Genomic DNA, 17,007 nt, shown 5'->3' with positions numbered 1-17,007 from the left:
AATAGAGAATCAATAATAAAACCTGTCACTGCATAAGAAACCATAAACTCCATAAATTGGAAAATGGGTAGACGATCACTGATAGAATAATGATTCCAGGATGATGTGTAGATACCAGAGACAGTGACAGATACCGCTGACTGAATAACGTCTCCCTGGACATAGCTAGATGTGTGTTTAGCCAGATACTTCCTACATAATGGATTTCAACGTGAAGAAATTAGCTTCGGATGCTGGAGTGTTTTTCACACGAGCTGTACAGGTAGGTTAATTTATGTCGTGTCTCCTATAAATTGACTAACGTTAAATGCTAGCTAGCTAATGTTCGCGAAATAGCTAGTAGCGTCTGGCTTAAATAAAAACTAGAAACGGCATGAGTTGGCATCATTGCCAAATACTTTAGCTTACGTTATTGGCAGAATACCCTCTATATCCTACACAAAACATTGGTTCAGCTGACGTTATCCTCCCTTCTTCATAGTAGCCATCGTACAGTACTGCTAGCAAGTTTTCCTGGCTTGTAACATAGACAGTTATATTGAAGGAAGGTTTCTATGCCATCTGTGATAGCTACTGCTAGCTTGATGCTATAGCTGACGTTCGCTAGTTGTGTTTTCGCAGAGGTCTTTCTTTGCTTTTCAGGTACGGTGTAGCTGTGGGGTCAGAGGTGACCTTTCGGGCCCCCTTTGCCCAACCCCCAAAAATTACAACACCAGATACACTGTCACAATAATGACAAATGTAACTAACAGGTCATGATGAAAATGTCAAGAGGGAATGACAGTGGGACTGATTTCCCAATGTCTACAGTAACGTTGCAAGGAAGCAATGGATGTCTGTTCAGCCCATAGAAATTCCATTCAGTTTGATTTCTCAGACTTTGTATCTAAACCCCTTGGCGGAGTATACTTGCAATGGGAAAAGACTGGTGAAACATTAATTAGACAGGGACTGGGAGACGAGCAGGTTTAGTGTTTCATGGTGTATGAGGGCGTGGTATAGATGGTTTCCAGTAGCCTATGAGGAGACGCATGGCGTGAAGAGCATCCCTACACCAGTGATAATGTTGAAGATTCAAGTGACATGGCATAGGGCAGCACCATGGACACTATAGAAAAGTTCCATGATACACAGAAACAGTGAAAATGCACTATTGATGTTGAGTCACTGCAATAGGCCTTGTTCACAGAGAAGTGAATGTGATTCTTTCATTGTGTATTTTGCCAAAGTTCACAGGGGAAAAGTTCGGACAGGTAGAGAAGACTGAGCTGGATGCCCATTTTGAGAATCTGCTCAGCCGTGCCGATTCCACAAAAAACTGGACAGAGAAAATCTTCAGGCAGACAGAGGTTCTGCTGCAGCCAAACCCAAGTAAGGCCCGGCATACACACTGAACTGATCAGGACAGAGGCCTCCACAACTCCCAACCCTACTTAATGCAGACACACACACAGGATAGAAGGACCAAAAACACATTAGATGAAAACCAATGAGTTTTTTTATGTTAAACATGGCGGTAGCATGGTGATAGAGAGCATTGTGCTCTAACCTGTGACTCTCTGATTCTCCATGCTACAGTTGACCACACTGGTGAGTATCCCTCCCTCCCATAGTGCCCTGTTGTGGAATCTTTTCATCTGTCTGGTCTGTAGTGCAGCAGACAAATGCTCTATGCAGTATTGGCTGTTTTCAAGCACCAGTCTGTTCTAGCGCTTGTTCTGTGGGTATGAAAACCTGTTGATTATCCTCTATTGCAAGCGGTAGCCTACTTATCAGTGAGCAGCTCAACAGCTCTGTGTGTTAAGCACACCAGACACTGACTCAGGCTTGTGGGTAACATGCAGCAATTCATTCCTCAGAAACATGCATTTACCGTGTGTGGGATAAATATGTTAATCTCTCTACAAAGGCATTATCTGAGCGAAATAACATTTATCTCCACGACATCTTCATTCTACACCTCATTCCCACCATGTTGAATTACAATACTCTACTTTGTCATATTGGGCATTTTCTTACTTTCCTTTGGCATTCTTCTCTCCCACGAATTTCCATTCTCAGACTAGGTTTCATCGTGTCCATCTGTGACAACTGTTTTTGGCAAGTCCTCTCTTGAAGCAGGACATCCCCCTCTTTGTATCGGCAGGTGCCAGGATTGAGGAGTTCCTGTATGAGAAGCTTGACAGAACGGTTCCATCCAGACCAAATAATGGAGAACTACTGGGTCATTACATGCAGGATGCGGCTAAAGATTTTGGACCTGGAACTCCATATGGTGTGTACTCAGGCTTTGTGTATACTTATTCTTCCCAGGTGGTCTAAATCTGGTTTGTTTGAGAGGATTGGCCAGTGATCATTTCATTTTTGAGAGAGGAAACCGAGACCGTGCCTTGAGCCCCAGTCAAGTCCATGAATTACATTTTCTGGAAAATGCATTTTCACACTTACCCAATACCTCTTCACCCTGTGCCCTCACCCTTGTGCTATAAGAAGGGCTCAAACCATTTGTGGTATATCCCTGTGAGAAAATATCTCCATAGTTGATACAGGATATTGATTTTAAATGACATTAGACGTTTAATGTACAGGGTTGCAGGTGTAATTACAGGGTACAGTGAACATCTTAACTTCCGAGCTTCAACATATGATCATTTTCCAGGAGTTTATAGTGTAGAACTCTTCCCAAAGCCTTTGTTTCTACTGATGATTTCACCCTAAGGTGAGTGAGCAGTGAGATTGGTGACGATAGCTGTTGTGAGCGTTAGTGAATTGGTCTCCTCCTGCCCTCCAGGCTGTCTCATGTTTGTCAGGCCAATAAATCAGCCTCTCTCTCTTTCACTGGCAGTCCTGAGGATCAATAGTTCGCGTTCGCTCTCTCTCTCTCTCCTATGTGAATGTTGTTGAGAGCTGCAGGCTTGGCTCTGATACGCAGAATGTTTATGCAGAAATTAGTTTATTAGGCTGCCTGTCTGGTGCTTTTCTCCTTCAGTTGGAATGGAGCTTATTCACAGAGACCTGAGTGCTGGGCCATGTACAGCTTAATGTAGAGCTCTGCAGTACTGCTGCTTAGCAAGGATTTGTTTTATACATTAATTCCATTATTTTAGAATGGCAAGCTGATGCCAATAAGTCCCCTTTTTGTTTTTTCCAAGAATAAAAATGCACACATACAGTAACCTATAGTAAGTAAGAACAGGCATGTTTTAGTGATTTAAATAATTTGATTTCTAATTAATTCATTTGTACACCATGTCACAAAGCAGACAACTGTGTGGAGCAGTGGAAACCCCTGTGGAAACCCCTTATTGGCGTACAGATCGATACATCAGTCATCAATCCCATTATTTCCTCTCCTGCAATAGTAGCTAGATGGGCACTCAGCTACTCTAATCAGGTCATTAGTGGCCTGTTTCTCAGTTGTGGGTTTTAGTGATGTAACCTTCTGTGTGTGGGTGTAGAAACTCTGTTGTAGTAGTGTCTCCTCACATCAGTGACGTGTCGAAAAACATGATTTCCTCAGTATACCAATTGCGGTCTGTCCATGCCTTCCAACAAGTAACCAACACAGATATGCATACTTCAAATTCCGCAAGTAGTAGGCCTGTTTGATGATATAATCCTTGCTGTGTGGTGTTAGTCATCAGGTATTCCTGTACTCCTTTTGTCTGTTTTACATCTGGAGAAACCCCTACATTCAAAGGGGAAATTTGAGTTTCTGCCATGTCAAGAATGTTGCTACTCTAGAGGTTCCCTCTCTGGTTCCGTTCCTCTTTCTTCGCTGGTATAAAGTAGTTGGGCACGTAAAAAAAGACGCAAAAATGAAACTTAAGAACGGGAAGCATAGAAATATTGCACATAGAACAGATCTACCGCTTCTTAGACTTGCTTTCAATGAGAGTGACAGACTAATAACTCACATGTCTATGTGAATTTGGTTGGGTCACCCAAAAAGTAACATTGCAGCTTTAATGTTTGAGATCCTGAACCGGTTGTGTTGCACTACCAAGTCCTATTGGTCTTGACTTTGTCTGTCTGTAATCTTATGATAAGCATTAAGTCATTCCTAAGTAATAAGTTAGACTCTTATACCTACAATGGGTTCCAAAATTACTGGCACCCCTGACTGGCAATGCACAAGCAATACTTGAACTTAAAATATAAACAGTATCATTATAGAGAGAAAATCAAAATAGCAACATGTGAAAAATACTGTACTTTATTAATGTTTCAATGGAACCCAACAAAATAATTTATTGATTTAATTAAAAATCAATGTCCCCAAAAATCAACGTTTCACAAATAATGGCACCCTTAAAGATTATTGAAAATAACATCAACCAAAATTAAACCAGGAATTAAATTCCACTTATTTAAGTGTATCTATGTCTTAAGGAACTATATTGAGCCATTACATCACTTCCTGTTTCACTAGGGTATAAAAATTAGGTAACACATGTGCAATATCCCGCTGTCATCCAACACCATGACGAAAACAAAAGTAGTGGCAGTTCAAACGAGACAGATGGTCATAGACCTTCATAAATCTGGTAATGCTACAAGAAGATCCACAAACGATTGAATATACCACTGAGCACTGCCAGGGCAATTATTAGAAAATTCAAAAGATATGGAACAGTTGAAAACCTCACGGGTAGAGGACGCAAATGCATTTTCCCCCCCCAAGATAGGGAGGGGGATGGTGAGAGACGCATCAAAATCCCCAAGAATCACTGTGAAAGAACTGCAGGCCTTGGTGATGTCTTGGGGTCACCAGGTTTCAAAAAGCACCATCAGACGCCACAACCACAGGCTCTTTGGAAGGGTTGCCAGAATAAAGCCCTTTCTGACCCCAAGACAAGCAAGCGCTTGGAGTTTGCCAAACGTCATTTACATTATGACTCGGTGAAGGTGTTCTGGTCAGACGAGACCAAAATGGAACGTTTTGGTCAGATACAGCATCTGCACATTCGGTGTCGAAACAGAGATGTATACAAGGAGAGGCACCTCATACCCACGGTGAAATATGGTGGTGGGTCAGTGATGTTTTGGGGCTGTTTTAATTCCAGAGGTCCAGGGGCACTGGTTAAGATTGATGGCATAATGAATTCTACCAAGTATCAGGCAATTTTGGCTAACAATCTGGCTGCCTCTGCCAGAAGGCTGGGACTTAGCCGTAGGTGGACTTTCCAACAAGACAATGACCCAAACATACCTCAAGATCCACACAGAAATGGTTCTGTGACAAAATCAATGTTCTGCCGTGGCTATCTGTCGCCAAACCTCAATCCATTCGAAAACCTGTGGGCTGTGTTGAAGAGGGCAGTTGATAAGCGCAAACCCAAGAATGTGAAGAATCTTGAAAGGATCTGCATAGAGGAATGGTCCAAAATCCCTCCAAATGTGTTCCTTAACCTTGTCAAACATTACAGGAAAAGACTCCATGCTGTTATCCTTGCCAGAGGTGGTTGCACTAAGTACTAAATGAGGAGTGCCAATAATTATGAAACCTTGATTTTGGTGAAATGTATTTTGTATTAAATAATTGCATAATTTTGTTTGGTTCCATTGAAACATTAATAAAGTACAGTATTTCTCACATGTTGGTATTTTGAGTGTATCTCTATAATTATATTGTTTATTTTTTTAAGTATTGTTTGTGCATTGCCAGTCAGGGGTGCCAGTAATTTTGGAGCCCACTGTATATTTCACATATTGTGTGTGGGTTCATCATATGCTCGTGTGTGTGTTCTGTAGGTAGCACCCTGATCAAGGTAGGTGACTGTGAGAGGAGACTAGGCGGTGCACAGAGAGAGTTCCTACAGACCTCCGCTATCAGCTTCCTTGCCCCACTCAGGAACTTTCTGGAAGGAGACTGGAGGACCATCTCAGTGAGTGGCTTTCTGGCCTCAGAGGGACATCATGAGATTGCATGCAGACCAGTGTATAGACCAGTATTTAATACAATGCTAATCAACACCTTGGGTTTTACTCTACTTCTTATTACTGTGTGGATGTAGCAGGGCATTAGGGCCTAGCCAAGTTAAACGTAGCCTGTATGTGTGGGGTCATGCCATGCAGAGAGGTGCTGATCTTCTCCTTTCTGTCTCAGAAAGAGAGGCGTCTCCTGGAGAACCGCAGACTGGACCTGGACTCCAGTAAAGCACGACTGAAGAAAGCCAAACTAGCGGAGTCCAAGGCCGCGGTGAGTCCCCCCTCTGCCCTCCACCACCTCTCGCTGTGCACCTTCAGCTGCATCATGTAACCAGGCTCCAGTTCAGAGTGAACTGCTACTGCTAACTAACATATTTCTCTGTTCTAATTATGTTCACAGTGTGAGGGAGAAGTGAGTATTAGTGTAAAATATTGTCCACTTTTAGTTATTTTATTTTCCCTTTTCCTTTCTGACATGCTCATTGCCACCATGAAATCCAGTTAAGTGCATGTTTGTCTTCCAAGCTCAAGAGAGAGGGAGAGAGGGAAAAAAACAGACTAGAGTTCTCTTGAAAGTGAGTGAAATGAACTTGTGGCATGGTGTAAGGCCTTGTAAGAATTTTAAGCTTGTAAGTAAGTATTTAACGGTAAGGTCTGTATTCGGCACATGTGACAAATACACTTTGATTTGATTTACACTGGAGCAAACCCGTATATGACCCTAGAGTCAACAATACTGAGTAGTACGCAAAAGTATTTGGAAAATGGTGAAACAAAAGTGTCTTTTAAATTAGACTCATTTGAGTCCGTGACAAACTGCATCCAATTACCAAATGTATCCCCTCATTAAATCACAAAGGCCTATTTGATAGCAGTAGTGAGAGGAGAGGCCCTGTCCCATGTGAGTGCAGATGACTGGAGTTGAGAGTCCTGATTGCTAACCTGCTTGCCCGATTATACCATGACCAACGTCTAGCTTCACTTCACATTCCCTGCTCCCATTCTATCAGAGCATTTCAAATGTTTAGATTTTTGGCTGAGTTTTTCCTTCAGGGCAAAGATCTGATTTGATAAGCCATTGTATTAGCCATTTGATTAGAATTTTTTTTCTGTAATAACATGAGTAAATAAACAGATGTATGTTCTTTCAGTTGTAGACTAATATCAAATCAGATATTTGAAACCTGTATGCATGGTGATTGCCACATGAACGCATGCTAATTTTGAAATATTTATGTATTTGTTTAGCCTACTTACACTATCTATACAAAAGTATGTGGACACTCCTTCAAATTAGTAGATTTGGATATATTTACATTTACATTTAAGTCATTTAGCAGACGCTCTTATCCAGAGCGACTTACAAATTGGTGCATTCACCTTATGACATCCAGTGGAACAGCCACTTTACAATAGTGCATCTAAATCTTTTAAGGGGGGGGGGGGGGGGGGGTCAGAAGGATTACTTTATCCTATCCTAGGTATTCCTTAAAGAGGTGGGGTTTCAGGTGTCTCCGGAAGGTGGTGATTGACTCCGCTGACCTGGCGTCGTGAGGGAGTTTGTTCCACCATTGGGGTGCCAGAGCGGCGAACAGTTTTGACTGGGCTGAGCGGGAACTGTACTTCCTCAGTGGTAGGGAGGCGAGCAGGCCAGAGGTGGATGAACGCAGTGCCCTTGTTTGGGTGTAGGGCCTGATCAGAGCCTGAAGGTACTGAGGTGCCGTTCCCCTCACAGCTCCGTAGGCAAGCACCATGGTCTTGTAGCGGATGCGAGCTTCAACTGGAAGCCAGTGGAGAGAGCGGAGGAGCGGGGTGACGTGAGAGAACTTGGGAAGGTTGAACACCAGACGGGCTGCGGCGTTCTGGATGAGTTGTAGGGGTTTAATATATTAGCTACACCCGTTGCCTACACATGTATAAAATCGAGCACACAGCCATGCAATCTCCATAGAAACATTGGCAGTAGAATGGCCTTACTGAAGAGCTCAGTGACATATAACGTGGCACCGTTATAGGATGCCACCTTAACAAGTCAGTTTGTCAAATTTCTGCCCTGCTAGAGCTGCCCCGGTCAACTATAAGTGCTGTTATTGTGAAGTGAAAAGGTCTAGGAGCAGCAACGGCTGAGCCGCAAAGTGGTCGGCCACATAAGCTCACAGAACGGGACCACCGAGTGCTGAAGCGCGTAGCATGTAAAAATCGCCTCTCCTTAGTTGCAACAATCACTACCAAGTTCCAAACTGCCTCTGGAGCAACGTCGGCACAATAACTGTTCGTTGGAAGCTTCATGAAATGGGTTTCCGTGGCCGAGCAGCTGCACACAAGCCTAAGATCACCATGCACAATGCCAAGTGTCGGCAGGAGTGGTGTAAAGCTCACCATCATTGGACTCTGGAGCAGTGGAAACGCGTTCTCTAGAGTGATAAATCACGCTTCACCATCTGGCAGCCCGATGGCCAAATCTGTGTTTGGCGGATGTCAGGAGAACGCTACCTGCCCAAATGCTAGTGCCAACTGTAAAGTTTATATTGTCCTCAGAAGAATAAATTATTTTCTACGTGCTCATACATTTACATAAAATATACATTTAAAGATCAAACCAACAACTCATCACCCAGTATATAACATTCCAGTTACTCCATTATATTATAGCTTAGCCTCTGACAGGAAGACAGGAACTATTGTCTAGGTATACTTTGCAGGCTACACATTGTAAGCTAGTTTGAGGCTAAAATGGCGTAATGGTTGAAGGTCGGCTTCCTTTTTATGGGCTACGACACATGACAGGCTGTGTCCACACAATGATCTCACATCCTGCTGTGTTTATATACACATGCTGTATAGTCATTAACTTTCTAGTCTAACGCGGCTTGGGAATCACCAGGAGATATGCAGGTGTAGAAAGATATTTGGACCGGTCTCAGACTTGTCTCTGTATATCAGCAAGCAAAGAACAAAGGGTTTCGTTTTTGCTGTGTGTGCTTTCCTGTCACATGACTTTATTATACTTTTTTTTGTTTTGTTTGATTTTGTTTCTTTGGTTTGGTGCACACCATACTGTATGTGTAAACTGCTCTGCCATGTCTGTAGGCTGTGCCTGATTTTCAGGAGACCAGACCCAGGAATTATGTCCTCTCTGCCAGTGCATCTGCGGTAAGGAGCTTAAACAGCCAGTCCACGCTACGCTAACACTACATGTAGCCTACTCTTGCTGACCTCCGTGTGCTCATAACCTCGAGCAGCCTCTCCATACACAGTGTCCACATGCGTCATGTTGCAGGCAGGTAGAGACTACAGCCATGTGTTGAGAGCCCCGCTCCCCCTAGAGGTCCTAGAGCAGTGTTTCCCAATCCTGGTCCTGCGGTTGCCTCGCGAGCCACCCTGATCTCACGAGCCATTCACGTAAGCTTGTGAGATATTCTCTACACAGATGCAGATATTTGTGTTGCGAACCATTTATGTAAGCTGACTGAGATCAGGGTGGCTGGCGAGGCTAGTCCTGGGGGGTCCAAAGGGGTGCACACTGTTTTTCCCTAGCACTAACACACTTGATTCAGCTGATCAACTCATCGTCAAGACTTTGATTATTTGAGTACGGTGTGTTAGTGCTAGGGCAAAGACAACAATATGCACTGTCCCAGAGAGACTATTAAGAATTAACTTCATAGCCATTGAATATTGCTGTGCATTATAGGGAAATAATGCCTGCTCTAGAATGCGCTTCTAGCCAATCAGAATTGACTATTCAACAATTCCATGGTATAATCCCAGTTTTAATTAAATAGAACGTTGTGGCCCCACCAACAACACAAATGGACTATACAGCTACAACATGACGTGAATATCAACTTGGAGTATAAGTCACTATAATGTTAATCAGGTCTATCTTTGTGTTGTCACTCATGACAACCAGGGTTGTATACAAGACACACTATGAGACATATGTTTTTATTCTAGACAATTCTGTGCTTCGACATCTGTAGCAACAGTTTATTTATTTAACTAGACAAGTCAGTTAAGAACAAATTCCTTTTTACAATGACAGTCTATCGGGGAACAGTGAGTTAACTGCCTTGTTCAGGGGCAGAACGCCAGATTTTTACCTTGACAGGGTTTCGATCCAGCAACCTTTCGGTTACTGGCCCAACGCTCTAACCACTTTATCACCAGATTGCTTTCGGCATAAAGTCCATTATCTGTGTGACACTTTTCAGACACACCCACAAAAGTAGTGTAAAGATCTTCACAGGTGTTTCACTTCAAATGATCCAGATAAAATTTACTCAGAGCACAGTACCAGAATATCTGGCAAATCTGCTGTCTTGAATGCACCCCTGGGTTAAAACGTATGTTTCTTAACTGTCATGTCATCAGTCTCAATCTAAGAATGTGTGTGTCTCCCCTGTGATGTCATCAGAATGTGTGTCTCTCTCCCCCTCTCTTGTTGTCCTGCTGCTTTTCAGCTCTGGAGTGAGGAAGTGGACAAAGTGAGTACGACATGTTTGGATACCGTCCTCACATACTGTCTAAATAAATTATATCTTTACTCTTTATCTTTTGTTTCTAGATAGTGTCTCTTTCCGCAAGTTATATCCCCCAGAGTACACACTGGTGGACACAAACAAAACAGCTGATAAAGGACAATGCTGTGAAGTAATATTACATGTAGCTATTACCGCCACACCAGCGTTCACGATTCATGAATGCAGTCAATTCCACGTGACTGTTTTAGTCATGGTAACTAGGCTTCTCCAAGCTCTGCTGCTGCTGTTCATTAGTAGCCTACCAACCTTCTAACTGCCTGGTACTCCACACTCTATTGTCCCTCTAATCACTCTGACATCAATGCAAATGTAATCGAAAATCTAATCAAATACTTCATGAGAGCTTGTGTTGCACAACATTTCTATAGGCTATGCAATTATGTGAGAAAACAGAGTGATGGCCTCTATTAAAAAGAGGAGGTTCCCATCAGCTTTCTATAGGCTAGGCCTACTATATTTATTTCTCAACTTTCCTAATATTAAGCACATTACTTATCTTTACAAAAGGAGTATAGCCTACCTGGGTTGCATGAAAATGAACCTTAGGAGAAGTGTCCTCCAATCGTTATTTAAGTGCATAGATGACATGTATTTTTTCTCGCTGCCCCTTTTTCGGGACAGGTGCATGATAATGGTCCATTCTAATTCAAATCAAATTTCACACACACACTATTTAATATATAGTACCAGTCAAAAGTTTGGACACACCTACTCTAAGGGTTTTTCTTTATTTTTTAATTATTGTAATTAAAAATAATAATATTTGTGGAGACATCAAAACTATGAAATAACACAGATGGAATCATGTAGTAACCAGAAAAGGGTTAAACAAATCAAAATATATTTGATATATTCTTCAAAGTAACCACCATTTGCCTTGATGACAGCTTTGCGCACACTTGGCATTCTCTCAACCAGCTTCATGATGTAGTCCCCTGGAATGCATTTAAATTAATTTGTGTGCCCTGTTAAGTTAATTTGTAGAATTTCTTTCATTAATGCGTTTGAGCCAGTAAGATGTGTTGTGACAAGGTATACAGAAATGGACCTATTTGGTAAAAGACCAAGTCCATATTATGGCAAGAACAGCTCAAATAAGCAAAGAGAAACGACAGGCCATCATTACTTCAAGACATGAAGATCAGTCAATCAGGAACATTTCAAGAACTTTGAACGTTTCTTCAAGTGCAGTCGCAAAAACCACCAAGCGCTATGATGAAACTGACTCTCATGAGGACCGCCACAGGAAACGAAGACCCAGAGTTACCTCTGCTGCAGAGGATAAGTTCATTAGAGTTAACTGCACCTCAGATTGCAGCCCAAATAAATGCTTCACACAGTTCAAGTAACAGACACATCTCAACCTCAACTGTTCAGAGAAGACTGCGTGAATCAGGCCTTCATGGTCGAATTGCTGCAAAGAAACTACTACTAAAGGACACCAATAAGAAGAAGAGACTTGGTTGGGCCAAGAAACACAAGCAATGGACATTAGACCGGTGGAAATCGGTCCTTTGGTCTGATGAGTCCAAATTTGAGAGTTTTGGTTCCAACTGCCGTGGCTTTGTGAGACGCAGAGTAGGTGAACAGATGATCTACGCATGTGTGGTTCCCACCGTGAAGCATGGAGGACGAGGTGTGATGGTGCTTGGCTGGTGACACTGTCGGTTATTTATTGAGAATTCAAGGCACCCTTAACCAGCATGACTACCAGAGCATTCTGCAGCGATACGCCAACCCATTATGTTTGCATTTAGTGGCACTATCATTTGTTTTTCAACAGGACAATGACCCAACACACCTCCAGGCTGTGTAAGGGCTATTTGACCAAGAAGGAGAGTGATGGAGTGCTGCATCAGATGACATGGCCTCCACAATCTCCCAACCTCAACCCAATTGAGATGGTTTGGAATAAGTTGGACCGCAGAGTGAAGGAAAAGCAGCCACCAAGTGCTCAGCAGATTGAGAGAATGTCAAGAGAGTGCAAATCTGTCATCAAGGCAAAGGATGGCTATTTGAAGATTCTAAAATATACTTTTTTGGTTACTACATGATTCCATTTGTGTTATTTCATAGTTTTGATGTCTTCTGTTATTCTACAATGTAGAAAATAGTAAAAATAAAGGAAAACCCTTGAATGAGTAGGTGTGTCCAAACTTTTGACAGTACTGTATGTAAAGACAATATTAATTCAATAATAGTCTGATGGGTGACAATATTAGACTATCACTTATGAATTATAGATAATCACTTGTGAATGATGCCCAGCATAAGGCAAGAAATAATAAAACATTTTGGCGACTTTTTCTAATCATAGTCACACGCCTCATGTATCCTGGCCTATATGTTTTGATAAGATTTGTATCACAACTAAAGTGGCCAAATAACTTCTTTAAAATTAAACACATTAATCTGCTTTACAAGGGGTGTAGAGCCTAACTGGCATACATAATCAGCGTGTGAGTTTCAAGTTTGGGGAAGATCATTTTCACCATAAAAATGCACCTTTTTATAGAAGCATTACATGCATAATCACATTTGTGGTCACTTTAGACAATGGCGTTTTCCCGCTCATGGAACATTTGTGCTTCTAGCCTACTGACATGTGCGCATTGCTGCACTTATAATGTGAAGAAATAGCCTAATAGTTTATCAACATTTCAAGCTAAACGTTCTGATCTGTTACTTCAGCCACATTGCGTAAAAACGTTTTTTTGATGCTAGTGGTTGTTATAATTTTGGATATATCACATCCCACAACTGTCACAGACTATGTTTGGAATATTTATTTCTCGCACAGATAAGAATAGGTCACCTTTTGTACTATGAGGGTAGTAAATTGACGTAGGCTGGTGCTTTTGCTGTTCGTTAGACCTACTCATCTTGTTGGCTGACAAAGTAAATGTGAACAGTTCTTCCAGTATCTTCAATATGCACCTTGGAATTGGATAAGGACGCGCGAGTTGCGTCCCCGATGTGTCTGTCTTCACTTGTAGCCTGTGAGAAAGACCTGATCAAGTGATGGAGAGCCATGTGAGTGAGAGGTTCATCGGTGTGCGCAGCACTCGGAGAGAAGGTCACTGGCCACAAAAGGCATGGATTTTTTTTTTTAGGGTGCATAACGGCCACACACAGGGGATGCCACCATGAAATTCGAGGCATTATCAAGTGCTGTCAAATTATGAATGAGAGACTGATCGTGTGTACAGCCTGTCCAAAAAAAAACAAAGCAGAGCTCAGGCTCTTCAAGCTAATTTTTTTTCAAATCATCATTAGTCGCATCATGCAGCCTTACAATGCATTCAAAATCAAAACATATAGCCCAACGTTTGTAGAACAACTAAATTTACATTAATAGTTCTAAGCATATAGTTGTACCTATTTCTTTGTTAACCGCTCAACACAATACCAGCACTCCCTCAAATCATTTGGAGAAAATATCCTTTCTATTTTATTCAACTTTGTTCAATTGTATTCTTCAAACTATAAAGTAATGCCACGGAATTCTAAGCAAATCTTGTCTGCTAAATTAGTGTAGCTCACAGCCAAATGGCATATCAAGACCTAACAAGGACAACGCATAGTATGCTATTTTGATCTTTTGAAATAGACTACATTTTCTTCATATCTTGCTTCTTTAGACCTTTCTTTAATAAATAATGGATTTATTGTGAAGGTGTAGGCTATATTACATGGATTTATTAGACTTTAAAATGTAGATGTTCCAAAAGTTCTGCATTTGTGGCTTGTAGGTGATGTGTGGAAACCAGGAGATGCTAAATATGTTTGTTAATTAACGTCAATTACCGTGAGACCGACAGTTATTTGCTTGACAATCACCGGCTGACCTAATTTCGTGACCGCCACAGCCCTAATTACATGTTATCTCATTCTGTGTTGTTGTTCTGTAGGCAGCGCATGAACTTCGAGTGGCCCAGACAGAGTTTGACAGACAGGCAGAGGTCACACGACTCCTGCTGGAGGGCATCAGCAGTACACACGTGAGTCATGAGGTCACACATATATAGAGAGGACAAACATGACCACTACACATAACCGTTCTCTTTAGCATATGTACTGTCTACCGTGTATTGTGCTGTTTTAACATGGTGGTAACAGGGTATGTTGAGGAGGAACAAATATTTCTAACGGGGTTGTCTTGTCTGTGTTTTGGATATGTTGTCTGTAGGTGAACCACCTGCGCTGCCTGCATGAGTTTGTGGAGGCACAGACAGCCTACTACAAGCAGTGTTACCTGCACATGCAAGACCTGCAGAAAGAGCTGGGCAGGTGAGGACTGGCTCTGAGTAGATGCACACATGTATATTGGGCATACTTAGCTGGGGTGTCTATGCCTGGCTTTCATTTGCTGCAATGTTTTGCTCTATTCAAATGGGTGTATGCTGTTTATCAATGACCATCTCCACTGTTATCTCTTATGCTCTCAGTTCCAATGGAGATGTGTAAGTAACATTTGATGGCGATTACAGTAACATATTTATGTTAACCGCTTTTCTAAATCAAACATGGTGGAGTCTTATTTTTCCTTAAGGAATGTGCTGTGTACCTTATGACTGTCTTCTCTCCCGAAACCTCTGCAGGTTTCCCAACGCGTTTGCTGGTAACCCGGGTCTCTCCATGGCCTCCGGTGGCTCCTCTCCCCAGGGGAATGCCACCCTACCCCAGGACGCTGCCACCGCTGTGGAGACAGACACACTGAAAATCGAAGAGGTACAGGCCCCCGCCACAGGCACACGCAAGGCCAAGGTCCTGTACGACTATGACGCTGCCGACACCAGTGAGCTCTCCCTACTGGCTGACGAGGTGAGCACACGCACACAATCCTTCCTTTGTGCACGCCAGTGATTTATTAGTTTAATCAGGTGTGTCCGTGCAAGGCTAGAATATGTGGACTGATTGCTGGCTCATGTACAGTTTAATTGTCTTAACACTGCTGAATAACTATTAATACACTACTGTATGTTGTTTTGTCTTTTCCCAGCTAATCACAGTTTACACAGTGCCAGGCATGGACTCTGACTGGCTCGTTGGCGCGAGAGGGAACCAGAAAGGGAGAGTGCCTGTCACATACCTGGAGCTGCTCAGCTAAAGAAACTACACTCAAAGAAATACATGGAGACACACACACACACACACACACTCACATGCCTTCAAACATGCAGACGTTGACGAATTCAAACAAGCAAACACACCCACTGTACATTCTGTACGCACCAGGACTGCATGAAATCATTGGTAATTATGAAGGCAAATGCGCTACATTGAATATGGAGGAATGGTTACCTTGGCTGAAAATTCTGAATTGTGAGATGTTTATAGATTTTAATTTCACCCTGCTTCTCACAGCAGGACAATAATCCTGCAGCTACAAGACATGTAAATGATTATGTGGATTATAATTAAGGGACATGTTTGTAGGGGCTGATACATTTTTTCAATAGGGCAAATCAAGTCTGACATTTTTTAAGTGGAAATTACAAACTTTAGAAGCCTTTTTAAACCTTGAATACACTACAATTTGCATTTCCTGCTCCGCTGGAAAATTCTCTGCGACAACGGAGTGGCCAAATTAAGATAGCAGATCTGTACATACTGAAATCCCCTGTATTATTCAGGCTTTTTGGTTTTATTTTAGGTGACCTTTCACAGCAGGTGTGAAGCTTCATACAGCCTGCCCACTCACTATCACCTGTTTAAACTATATGCACCAATGCACCAATTTTTTCCATTCCATACACCCTGTGCACCTGTAGTTAGACCACATTCCTATAATGTAATTTTCCTCTACCACTACCTGGAACTGAAACATTTCATGGTCGTATGCCCTGCTTAACGAACTGGGAATGTAATCACTCTTACAGCAAATATTTGAAGCACTCCTAGTCGTTTACTAGCTGCCTTACAATGATGCGAGAGAGCTGTTTCCATCTGCTGTAACTAATAGAATGTATTGTACACACCACAATGTCCACTCCTGTTTGCTTGGACACTTACTTTGAAGAAGACAGGCCAGATCTAACACAGAACATACATTTTGGCATGCAAGACCATAACTTGTTATCATTTAAGTATCTGTGATTAGCTATATTCCCATTTGTCCCTTTTTTTAGTTTGCTCTTTTGCTCTTCTGTTTCTTAAACATGTTACTGTTCCTTCAGTTGTCTTTGTTTCTTTTTAGTAAAATGTTTGTTTGATCTGATGTCTTTTCTGTGATCAAGTCTAAGTGTCTTCAGACAGGACCTAGGCTGCTGCATGTGCTACTGGCAGGAGTTGGTCAGAGTGTTCTGTCCACTGAAAAGCCTCTTTTAAAAAAAAAAAATGTAATCCAAAGTTTTAATGGTTGTATTTATTTATTTATTTTAGTACCAAAGCAAACAAGTATATGCATGCAATTCTGAATTGAGACCAACCCTGGTTTGTACCATTGCTGCTGTGGCATGTCTTGTTTTGACCCTTTTCTGCCTTTTACTGTCAATGTATTTATTGCCTGTTAACAAGCCATGCTGAATGA

The 17,007-nt window shown here is 42.0% G+C and overlaps 1 protein-coding gene across 2 annotated transcripts; it reads left to right on the top strand.

Moving 5' to 3' along the window:
- Positions 1 to 96: 96 nt before the first annotated feature.
- Positions 97 to 15,708, top strand: LOC120063137 (endophilin-B2-like). Of its 2 annotated transcripts, XM_039013324.1 has the most exons (11): positions 97 to 262; positions 1,230 to 1,371; positions 2,147 to 2,275; positions 5,755 to 5,888; positions 6,110 to 6,202; positions 9,022 to 9,084; positions 10,395 to 10,418; positions 14,387 to 14,476; positions 14,665 to 14,765; positions 15,077 to 15,299; positions 15,478 to 15,708. In XM_039013324.1, the coding sequence occupies exons 1-11, from the start codon at positions 200 to 202 to the stop codon at positions 15,583 to 15,585; spliced, it is 1,170 nt and encodes a 389-aa protein (XP_038869252.1). In that variant the 5' UTR covers positions 97 to 199; the 3' UTR covers positions 15,586 to 15,708. The 2 variants fall into 2 exon arrangements, with proteins under 2 accessions (XP_038869252.1, XP_038869253.1); XM_039013325.1 differs by lacking the exons at positions 9,022 to 9,084; positions 10,395 to 10,418.
- The last annotated feature ends 1,299 nt before the right edge of the window (positions 15,709 to 17,007 follow it).

This window comes from Salvelinus namaycush, chromosome 18 (genome assembly GCF_016432855.1).
Source record: "Salvelinus namaycush isolate Seneca chromosome 18, SaNama_1.0, whole genome shotgun sequence".
Lineage (NCBI taxonomy): Eukaryota > Metazoa > Chordata > Actinopteri > Salmoniformes > Salmonidae > Salvelinus > Salvelinus namaycush.
Note: the sequence above shows the minus strand (reverse complement) of the source record. Positions and strands in the feature narration are given on the sequence as shown.